The following is a 12,224-nucleotide window of genomic DNA, read 5'->3' on the forward strand; positions in this document are numbered from 1 at the left end:
AAACAATGTTAAACTCACCAACATTAAAGTCCTGTCTGACTGCATTAAACAATGTTAAACTCACCAACATTAAAGTCCTGTCTGATTGCATTAAACAATGTTAAACTCACCAACATTAAAGTCCTGTCTGACTGCATTAAACAATGTTAAACTCACCAACATTAAAGTCCTGTCTGACTGCATTAAACAATGTTAAACTCACCAACATTAAAGTCCTGTCTGACTGCATTAAACAATGTTAAACTCACCAACATTAAAGTCCTGTCTGACTGCATTAAACAATGTTAAACTCACCAACATTAAAGTCCTGTCTGACTGCATTAAACAATGTTAAACTCACCAACATTAAAGTCCTGTCTGACTGCATTAAACAATGTTAAACTCACCAACATTAAAGTCCTGTCTGACTGCATTAAACAATGTTAAACTCACCAACATTAAAGTCCTGTCTGACTGCATTAAACAATGTTAAACTCACCAACATTAAAGTCCTGTCTGACTGCATTAAACAATGTTAAACTCACCAACATTAAAGTCCTGTCTGACTGCATTAAACAATGTTAAACTCACCAACATTAAAGTCCTGTCTGACTGCATTAAACAATGTTAAACTCACCAACATTAAAGTCCTGTCTGACTGCATTAAACAATGTTAAACTCACCAACATTAAAGTCCTGTCTGACTGCATTAAACAATGTTAAACTCACCAACATTAAAGTCCTGTCTGATTGCATTAAACAATGTTAAACTCACCAACATTAAAGTCCTGTCTGATTGCATTAAACAATGTTAAACTCACCAACATTAAAGTCCTGTCTGACTGCATTAAACAATGTTAAACTCACCAACATTAAAGTCCTGTCTGACTGCATTAAACAATGTTAAACTCACCAACATTAAAGTCCTGTCTGACTGCATTAAACAATGTTAAACTCACCAACATTAAAGTCCTGTCTGATTGCATTAAACAATGTTAAACTCACCAACATTAAAGTCCTGTCTGACTGCATTAAACAATGTTAAACTCACCAACATTAAAGTCCTGTCTGACTGCATTAAACAATGTTAAACTCACCAACATTAAAGTCCTGTCTGACTGCATTAAACAATGTTAAACTCACCAACATTAAAGTCCTGTCTGACTGCATTAAACAATGTTAAACTCACCAACATTAAAGTCCTGTCTGACTGCATTAAACAATGTTAAACTCACCAACATTAAAGTCCTGTCTGATTGCATTAAACAATGTTAAACTCACCAACATTAAAGTCCTGTCTGATTGCATTAAACAATGTTAAACTCACCAACATTAAAGTCCTGTCTGACTGCATTAAACAATGTTAAACTCACCAACATTAAAGTCCTGTCTGATTGCATTAAACAATGTTAAACTCACCAACATTAAAGTCCTGTCTGATTGCATTAAACAATGTTAAACTCACCAACATTAAAGTCCTGTCTGAATGCATTAAACAATGTTAAACTCACCAACATTAAAGTCCTGTCTGATTGCATTAAACAATGTTAAACTCACCAACATTAAAGTCCTGTCTGACTGCATTAAACAATGTTAAACTCACCAACATTAAAGTCCTGTCTGACTGCATTAAACAATGTTAAACTCACCAACATTAAAGTCCTGTCTGATTGCATTAAACAATGTTAAACTCACCAACATTAAAGTCCTGTCTGACTGCATTAAACAATGTTAAACTCACCAACATTAAAGTCCTGTCTGATTGCATTAAACAATGTTAAACTCACCAACATTAAAGTCCTGTCTGATTGCATTAAACAATGTTAAACTCACCAACATTAAAGTCCTGTCTGATTGCATTAAAACAATGTTAAACTCACCAACATTAAAGTCCTGTCTGATTGCATTAAACAATGTTAAACTCACCAACATTAAAGTCCTGTCTGATTGCATTAAACAATGTTAAACTCACCAACATTAAAGTCCTGTCTGATTGCATTAAACAATGTTAAACTCACCAACATTAAAGTCCTGTCTGATTGCATTAAACAATGTTAAACTCACCAACATTAAAGTCCTGTCTGATTGCACTAAACAATGTTAAACTCACCAACATTAAAGTCCTGTCTGATTGCATTAAACAATGTTAAACTCACCAACATTAAAGTCCTGTCTGATTGCATTAAACAATGTTAAACTCACCAACATTAAAGTCCTGTCTGAATGCATTAAACAATGTTAAACTCACCAACATTAAAGTCCTGTCTGATTGCATTAAACAATGTTAAACTCACCAACATTAAAGTCCTGTCTGATTGCATTAAACAATGTTAAACTCACCAACATTAAAGTCCTGTCTGATTGCATTAAACAATGTTAAACTCACCAACATTAAAGTCCTGTCTGATTACATTAAACAATGTTAAACTCACCAACATTAAAGTCCTGTCTGATTGCATTAAACAATGTTAAACTCACCAACATTAAAGTCCTGTCTGATTGCATTAAACAATGTTAAACTCACCAACATTAAAGTCCTGTCTGATTGCATTAAACAATTACTCTATATTGGCAGAAGTGTAATCAGTACAGGGTACAGTCAGACAGAAATGTAATCAGTACAGGGTACAGTCAGACAGAAATGTAATCAGTACAGGGTACAGTCAGACAGAAATGTAATCAGTACAGGGTACAGTCAAACAGAAATGTAATCAGTACAGGGTTCAGTCAAACAGAAATGTAATCAGTACAGGGTACAGTCAAACAGAAATGTAATCAGTACAGGGTACAGTCAAACAGAAATGTAATCAGTACAGGGTACAGTCAAACAGAAATGTAATCAGTACAGGGTACAGTCAAACAGAAATGTAATCAGTACAGGGTACAGTCAAACAGAAATGTAATCAGTACAGGGTACAGTCAAACAGAAATGTAATCAGTACAGTCGGTTATGGGGTCTAAATATCGGTTAACTGCCCAGCCCTATTCTGTGTTGTGTAGCATAAAAAAAGGACTTACGTGGGGGTTAATACCGGTATTAATTGGTTGTCCACGTGAGGATTTTATATATTGTTCCTTCCATTCCCTTCCATCCTGCGTGCAGGGAGTGCGAATGGGCGAGACTTCCACCAAGCTGGCCAACGTCAACATGCTCCAGGGACAGAAGATCAGCGTAGAAGACGGCTGTGAGCTTCCCGACGCCTGCAGCGTCAGCCTGTGTCCGCTGCACAGCCGCTGCTCCGACAACTGGGGCTCCCATTCCTGTGTCTGTGACCCTGGTGAGTCTGTGGACTGTCTGTGTCTGTGACCCTGGTGAGTCTGTGGACTGTCTGTGTCTGTGACCCTGGTGAGTCTGTGGACTGTCTGTGTCTGTGACCCTGGTGAGTCTGTGGACTGTCTGTGTCTGTGACCCTGGTGAGTCTGTGGAATGCTGATCTTACTACTGTACAGTGCGGCGGTGGCTCAGGGGTAGAGTGGTGGATGGTTTTCAATGAGGAGCTCTATCTGTGACAATGGATTCTTGCCTTTAGTTCGGCCACTAAAGGCGGCGGTGGCCGAACGGTTTGCGGAGCGGTCTTGATACCGGAAGGTCGTCAGTTCGAATCCCCGGACCGGCACATTAAAATTACCAGTGGGCAGCGGTGGCCGAACGGTTTGCGGAGCTGTCTTGATACCGGAAGGTCGCTAGTTCGTATCCCCGGACCGGCACGTTAAAATTACCACCACTGAAGTGCCCTTGGACAAGGCAGTGAACCCCTACCATGAAATGTTCTATGAGCAGGGCCTGGCTGTGAACAAGATCTTGAGCTTAGTCCAGTTACCCTGGGTAAACATAGTACTTTTCCTTTCCTTTTACCACCGCTGAAGTGCCCTTGAGCAAGGCATTGAACCCCTACCATAAAATGTTCTATGAGCAGCGTGTGGCTGTAAACAAGCATCTCAAGCTTAGTCTACTTCCCTGGGTAAACAAAGAACTTTGCTTTGCTTTATGAATCCCTGTCTATTACATGCATCATACAGCCAGTATATTTAACTTTTTAATTTTCATAAAGCATCCATGTATAGTAACACACCCCTTCCTTCCTTTCCCAGGGCACTTTGGCAGGGACTGTGTGGACGCGTGTCTCCTCAACCCCTGTCAGCACGTCTCCTCCTGCACCCGCCAGCCCAGCTCTGCTCAAGGCTACAGCTGCCAATGTGGCGCCAGCTACTACGGAGAATACTGCCAGCAGAAGTCAGTTCCATTTCTATTTCTTTTTTTCAGTATATTTACGTGTTCATTTCAATGCAGTGGGCAGCCAACACGTGAGTGTTTGTGAGGTCTTTCTGAACCCTTTTGGAGATTTTGAAGTTGATTTTCTTTGCCCGTGTAGCTCTCAGAAGTTTCCCCTTCCAACGACTTTTCCTAAATATTCGATTAAAATCATCTCAGTTGTGTTTTTTTCATCTGAAACATTTTCTAACTATGAATTTAGGCATACTTATACTGTACCATCTCTGCCTGTTCACTTTTGGTCAAAATGACCCCTGTCACCCTTCCTCTCCTTACGGGAGTGGACTTCACACCTCCAGACAGGCCATTGTTCAATTTAAAAGACAATGGGCTCCATTCCCATCACCGCTAAACTATTTTGAAAAACATTTTTTATATTCTAGCCAATCTACTTTTGCAAAATAGTAACAAAATAAAAAGTTGCATGAGTGTAGTAAGGCTACAGTCATGCGACAGTGCTAGTGAGCAGTGTTTAGTTTAAAGCAGGGGGCGTTCCCCTGGCAGAGACCATCACCCTGGTGTCAATCTTCTCTCTGTAATCTTTCCACTTCGACACCTGACTGTGCTGAACAGCTTTGCTTGTTTTAAAGTTGACCCCGTGCATTTCAGAGTCACGTTTTACAACGCGGTATAGAGACCATTTCCAGATGTTTTCTTTTTTGAGTGGTGCAACCACTCCAAGGAACAGTAATGTCCGTGTTCACCTACCTATGTGTTGGTTCATGAGCACCAGTATGACTATTAGTACCAGCAGGGGCGCTGTTGTGCCAGAAACAGAGAGAGAGAGAGTGCTGCACTGTTGCCTGCTAATGAGAGAGAGAGGGGGAGGGGGGGGGGGGGGGGGGAGTTGCACCACTCAGTTCACACGGGTGTGTTTTTTTTGGGTCGTGCAGATGTAAACCGGAGGATTGTGTTGGTGTAACGGAAAATGTAGTTTTACTACACACACATTTCTTTTGTAGTTTACTAAAAGCTTTATTGCGTTTTAGAGTAGTTGCAAATTTAAGTATAAATTTAATTCCATTGATGCTGCCAAGGGGAGCAATGTAAAATTAGCAATTCAGTATTTTTTTATCTTACTTACTTGTGCGGTTGTTCTGGGCTAGGTTTAGGGTTAGTGTTTGAGATCAGGGTTAGGGTTATGATGATCCACAGAGTTGAGACACATCACCAGGATAATTGATGGACACATCAATTATTAGCCCACTGTAGCCTACATTTTACGAGACAGCCAATGACTAGTCACTACTTAGGGGCAGAAGGTAGAGCTTGCTGGTCATCCAATGATCCCTGGGTCGGCAGTTCGTTCGAATCCCGGCTCCTCCTGTCCACATGTTGAAGTGTCCTTGGGCAAGACACTGAACCCCACATTGCCTCCAATGAGTCGGTCGGTGCTAGCTTGCCACCATTGGTGTGTGAATGATGTGGGAAGTGAGGACGCTGGCGTTGACTGTTCGCCGCTTCACCTCCCAATGTATGAATGAATGAACCTTCACCTCCCAATGTATGAATGAATGAACCTTCACCTCCCAATGTATGAATGAATGAACCTTCACCTCCCAATGTATGAATGAATGAACCTTCACCTCCCAATGTATGAATGAATGAACCTTCACCTCCCAATGTATGAATGAATGAACCTTCACCTCCCAATGTATGAATGAATGAACCTTCACCTCCCAATGTATGAATGAATGAACCTTCACCTCCCAATGTATGAATGAATGAACCATTGTAAAGCGCTTTGAGCACTGTGGCGATCTGTTTGGAGCCACCGCTATTTCTAAACAGAAACATTGAACCTGTCAACCCAACTTCACATGCACGCCCATACACACACCTCCGTTGTCTTCACATGCACGCCCATACACACACCTCCGTTGTCTCAACTCTCAACCACTGAGAAGACTCGCGCACTCACGGCAAGCGACGCACGTCCCGTCTGGAACGTTCTGGAAGAGCGCTATCAAAATGCAATGAATTATTTACTTGTTCATTCTGCTGTCTGTGTGCCAGTGTGGGACTAATTCATGGATGTGGAATGCACTTCCCATTGCAGTCAGAACTGCAGCATCACTCCCAATCTTCCGCCGTAGCCTGAAAACCCACCTTTTCAGACTCCATCATGGCCCATAGCACTTACCCTAACCCCTTAGATAGCATTTCTGTTGGCTTAGATAGCATTTGACAGACCTATAGCATGTTATGTAGACAGCACTATAATTGTATTGTATTTAGTCATAGCACGCCATAGTACATATGTATAGCATAGTAGTAAATATGTATAGTTTATTATGTATAGTGTATGTATAGTTTCATTATATAGACATCCCACTGTTACTTTCTTAGCTTACGCATGTTTCATGATAAATGCTTTGATGTGATGTATTCCCATGCTTTTGTTCTTGCTTAAATGTAAGTCGCTCTGGATTAAGAGCGTCTGCTAAATGCCTAAATTGTAAATTGATGTATTGCTTCCAGAGCTAACGTTCCCTGTGCTCTGTCTGTGTGCCAGTGTGGGACTAATTCATGGGTGTATTGTGCTGTCTGTGTGCCAGTGTGGGACTAATTCATGGGTGTGTTGCTTCCAGAGCTAACGTGCCCTGTGCTCTGTCTGTGTGCCAGTGTGGGACTAATTCATGGGTGTATTGCTTCCAGAGCTAACGTGCCCTGTGCTCTGTCTGTGTGCCAGTGTGGGACTAATTCATGGGTGTATTGCTTCCAGAGCTAACGTGCCCTGTGCTCTGTCTGTGTGCCAGTGTGGGACTAATTCATGGGTGTGTTGCTTCCAGAGCTAACGTGCCCTGTGCTCTGTCTGTGTGCCAGTGTGGGACTAATTCATGGGTGTATTGCTTCCAGAGCTAACGTGCCCTGTGCTCTGTCTGTGTGCCAGTGTGGGACTAATTCATGGGTGTGTTGCTTCCAGAGCTAACGTGCCCTGTGCTCTGTCTGTGTGCCAGTGTGGGACTAATTCATGGGTGTATTGCTTCCAGAGCTAACGTGCCCTGTGCTCTGTCTGTGTGCCAGTGTGGGACTAATTCATGGGTGTATTGCTTCCAGAGCTAACGTGCCCTGTGCTCTGTCTGTGTGCCAGTGTGGGACTAATTCATGGGTGTATTGCTTCCAGAGCTAACGTGCCCTGTGCTCTGTCTGTGTGCCAGTGTGGGACTAATTCATGGGTGTGTTGCTTCCAGAGCTAACGTGCCCTGTGCTCGTGGATGGTGGGGGAACCCCATCTGTGGCCCGTGTAACTGTGACGTTACCAAAGGCTACTATCGGGACTGCAACAAGACCACGGGGGAGTGTCGTTGTAAGGTACAGTACTGTGTACAGTAAGTACACTGTTAAATGACATCACGCCATTCTCTGCACTAGCGCTGCATACGCACACTATGGAGTGCACAATACTGTACATTATCGCATCGATTCACCTTTTTCATTTCATTTTGAAACCCCAATTGGATTTAAAATGCATTTCTTTTTTTATCTCCGGGTCCCAGTCTACATAGAAATTCAAATTCCAGAACAGTGGACATTGATTGGTCTGAAATTTGAATTTATTTGGGTGGCAGACGGTTCTCAAACATTTTAATTTCAACAACACCCAAATTAATGTATGTATTTGGCCAGGGACCCATGTTTACGTCCCAAAAGATTGTGTGCCATGTTTGTGTTTGTCGAAGAAAACTTTAGAAGAAAACAGTCCTTCTGCACACCTACAGTGGACATGTGCGTCAGATAACTGTCTTCACTTACATAATTAGATTTATTGAGCAACGTTTCGGTCGTTCAGATGATGAAGATAAGTGAAGACAGTGTGCGGGTTCCTTTTTTCTCTACTTTCTCTACTAAAATCCAAATCTGCAAAAAATTACAGATAGTAGGCTATTTTAAAATAGCCTAAGTATAGGCGTTAGAGTTGTTAAACTGTTGCTCATTTTTCTGTTCCACTTTGAGCACCACTGTAATAGACAACTTAACTTCATTATACGTTGTGCATCACATTTTAATGATTTTATATATAGTGGCTAGCTTCTTTATACTAATCCTTCTCAATTTTCAATCTCGGGTGAACATAATATCAGTTCTACAAGCTTAAAGATTGGCAATTTTTGATGAAAAGATTTGATGTTGATGTTTCTATGCTGTTGCTCTCAGGGTAAAGGCCTTTTCAGATGGGAAAGTGAGTGGAGTGACTGACACGCCTTAGCAATTCATTTCATTGAGAGGCGTGCATTTATTCTAGACACGCAGAGAAGTTGAGGGCTGATTATACAAGCGTATTCTCACCGTCACGGGCACATGGAATTGACGCATGCATGCTCTTTTGTGCGTGCGCCCGTGGGGCGACTAGACCTGGATTTTGGTGAGCTTTTCTTTCCACGCTACGCGTTCTGCGTCCCTCATGAGCAGACCTGTCTCTCCTAGCCTCCTTTCCACGCTGTGCTTCCCGCGTCCCTCATGAGCAGACCTGTCGCTGATGCAGGCGAGAACGCCTTCATGCGTCACTCGCTGCCCGTCATGAAAGAGCCTTTATGCCTTCATCCTCACCGAGGCAAATTCCTTCCCTGGCAATCAAATACTCCTAAATCTGATTCTACACTAATGTGGTATACCGGGGGCCTCGTTTTATCTGCTAATGCATCTCTGTGCTCCGTTTGGCAGGATAACTATTTCCGTCCCAAAGGGAGCGACACCTGCCACCCCTGTGAGTGTTTCCAGCTGGGCGCTCTGTCCCGTACCTGTGACCCCGTCACGGGGCAGTGCCAGTGCAGGACGGGGGTCATCGGACGCCAGTGCAACCGCTGTGACAACCCTTATGCTGAGGTCACCTCCAATGGCTGCATTGGTAAGATAGACACTATACTAATCACTGTGACAACCCTTATGCTGAGGTCACCTCCAATGGCTGCATTGGTAAGATAGACACTATACTGCAGAATTAAACAAGCTGTCCCTCTGGTAAATCTTCTCTCTCACTGACTGGCTCGAATCCTCACTCACTCGCTCGCTCACTCACTCACTCACTCACTCACTCACTCATATATTTCCTTTCTTCCTTCACTTCTCTCCCTCCTTTCATTTGTGAATCCTTCTTTTCCCATCATTCAAAACGTATTTTTTTCCCCTCTTTGTTCCTTCCTTCCTTCACGTCGTCCTTTTCCACAGCCCTAATTATCTTACATATTGTGTTTGCTCTGTGTCTCTCTTCCAGTGGTGTACGAGGGCTGTCCTAAGGCCTTTGATGCAGGCGTCTGGTGGCCGAGAACCCAGTTCGGTCAACCTGCAGCTATGAAGTGTCCCAAAGGGTCCACTGGTAAGTGAACACAAAGTAAAGTTACCACTAAACATAAACATAGCACTACCTCACGTTTGCTTGGCCCAGTGTGTCTCATTGCTTTTTTCAATGAGCGAAGTGTACGTCTCCAGTTATTGAGTGGTGCAACCACTCCAAGGAACAGCAATGTCCGTGACTCTGTGTCCGCCTATGTGACGTTAATGAGCATGAGTATCTACTATTGGTTTAAATGGTCACATGACTCATTTAAACAAATCAGATTCCAATCTGGATACGGCTCAGATCTGATTCAGGCTGGATTTGTCTGCCAGTGTAAATGGGGCCTTTGAGTGGCAGCGTGCTGTGCAATAAGACGGCCTCCATAACATGCATCCATGTCGCTCCAGTGAACTGAAGCAGCGAATGAGGTTCTCTAGGCTTATATATCTACGGTTTGTCCTAGCAGACGGAGCATTTAACGCAATCCTTTGCTTTGTGACCTCTGCAATCCAGAAACTTTAAACGTGGCGAATTAGAATTGATGAATCCACAGTTTGCAAAAATTAATCCCATGCATGTGTTGGTATTGCAGAGTTCCTCCAGATTGTTTTCATTAAGTGAACTGTCAAACTACAAATCACTCTGTCTGTCTGTCTGTCTGTCTGTCTGTCTGTCTGTCTGTCTGTCTGTCTGTCTGTCTGTCTGTCTGTCTGTCTAGGCACTGCAATCCGCCACTGCAGCGACGAACACAGCTGGTTGCCTCCTGACCTCTTCAACTGCACCTCCGACACGTTCTCACAGTTGAAAAAGCAGGTGTGTGCGTGTGTGTGTGCGTCAAGTGTGTGCGTGTGAGTGCGTGCGTGCGTGCCAGACTGACTGACTGACTGACTGACTGACTGACTGAACTCAAATCATAATGTTTTCCAGTTCTAAATCATTTGAAAAGCCAATCTAATATTGAGTTGATAGACAGGTAAGAAATGTTTTTATGAGCTGAATAGGAGAGAAAGTTAATCGACTCCAAACGTTGCATCTGCTATCTCATTTTACCTGCAGATATGCTTTAGATAATGTGCCCAAGGTTGATAGTGTTTTGATACTATTTGTTCTGGGAACCGATTTGCAAAACAAAGGAAAAACAGCGCCCTCTTGTGAGTCAACATTCTGTCTCCAGAGACTACACACACGTTGCTTACAGAAGGCAAACAAATGTTCCATAATGAAAACATGCCTGCCAACTTTGGACGGCAGTCAGTCAGTCAGTCAGTCAGTCAGTCAGTCAGTCAGTCAGTCAGTCAGTCAGTCAGTCAGTCAGTCAGTCAGTCATAGGCAAGGCAGGAATCTGACAAATCTGACTGATACATCTTGATCACATAACTCAATAGATCGTAACTCCATAGATCAGATCAGGGGTTCGCAACCCCTGATCTACCCCCCAGAGACATGGCCAAAGCATTTCTGGGAGTCCCCAGAGACATGGCCAAAGCATTTCTGGGAGTCCCCAGAGACATGGCCAAAGCATTTCTGGGAGTCCCCAGCCAAAAACGTTGAGAACCCCTGCCATAGATCACGTGTAATGATTTGTGAGTTTTGAAAAGATTTTTTTCAAAGCAGAAAATGCAGATTTGGGGTGTGACCTATAGGCCAAAACTTGAAGCAGGCTGATGTATAGCGCCACCATGAGTCAATCCACTAGGCCACCTTGTTGGTACTAGTTGACTAGTTGATAAGAAAAAAATCCTGATTTTGTAGGCCTCAAGATCAGGTTATAGTCACCAATGTACACAGTTTTTAAATGTACTGTCGCACTTTGACCCAAGACCGCAAGAGTCTTCGCCCGCAGGCTGGTTTTATTCAGAAGTGAGTTTACAAGGAAAGGCCAATAGGAGGTGAGAATTCGTCTGAGCGAAAACTATAAATCAAAGTCTCTATCTCTCTTCTTCTCCAGGGGCCAGAGGGTCCGGGCGGTGAACATAGAGATTAGTTATTACAGTAACATAGGGTTTTCTTCCTTTTGGGATTCTTGGGGCCGGTGGCCAGCTCAATTCCAGCAGGATAAACTTAGGAGAAACCCTACGGAAGTACCGTCATATATCGTTCAAGGGCAGAACGGGGGAGGAGGGATTCCTATCCACGGTGTCATCACACCTGCCTTGTCCTTTAATTACTCGTCTCGCCCGAGGCCGTGTCGAGCCAGGAGAAGGCCTGCGGGAGGGAGAGAGAGTCACAATACATGGCATTATTTAGAGAGGGAATCCTAAATGGTAAATGGTGCATTTATATAGCGCCTTTATCCAAGGCGCTTTACAGAGATTGTGCATTACATTCACCCATTCATACACCGATGGCAGCGGAAACCATGCAAGGCACCAACTAGCACATCAGGAGCAATTAGGGGTTCAGTGTCTTGCTCAAGGACACTTCGACACTAACTCTGGGGGAGCCCGGGTTCGAACTGGCAACCTTACGGTTACCACCCAGGCACTCTACCCCTGAGCCACCGCCGCCCCACCCAATCCTATGTGAGATCTCTTACCGCCAGACGCCTATATTATACGTGCACACACACAGAGAGGGCAAGCGGTGAATGGAGGGAGGCGGCCGCTTTTATACCCCGCAGATGTCTGCCGCAGGTGGGAAGGAATCGGCTTGACAGGTACGTAGCGGGCCGCTCTGATTCGTCCCAGGTACGTA

General features: G+C 43.6%; 1 protein-coding gene across 1 annotated transcript in view; it reads left to right on the plus strand.

Moving 5' to 3' along the window:
- The window catches only part of LOC310857311 (cadherin EGF LAG seven-pass G-type receptor 1-like), a 115,202-nt gene that overhangs the window by 64,144 nt on the left and 38,834 nt on the right, over positions 1 to 12,224 (plus strand). Inside the window, exons 13-18 of the mRNA XM_083762925.1 lie at positions 3,083 to 3,257; positions 4,072 to 4,213; positions 7,447 to 7,567; positions 8,918 to 9,101; positions 9,468 to 9,569; positions 10,249 to 10,343. Coding sequence (XP_083619051.1) covers positions 3,083 to 3,257; positions 4,072 to 4,213; positions 7,447 to 7,567; positions 8,918 to 9,101; positions 9,468 to 9,569; positions 10,249 to 10,343 — 819 coding nt within the window. The remainder of the gene's footprint in view (positions 1 to 3,082; positions 3,258 to 4,071; positions 4,214 to 7,446; positions 7,568 to 8,917; positions 9,102 to 9,467; positions 9,570 to 10,248; positions 10,344 to 12,224) is intronic.

Source organism: Protomyctophum parallelum (assembly GCF_964188405.1).
Source record: "Protomyctophum parallelum genome assembly, chromosome: 4".
In the NCBI taxonomy this organism is placed as follows: Eukaryota; Metazoa; Chordata; class Actinopteri; order Myctophiformes; family Myctophidae; genus Protomyctophum; species Protomyctophum parallelum.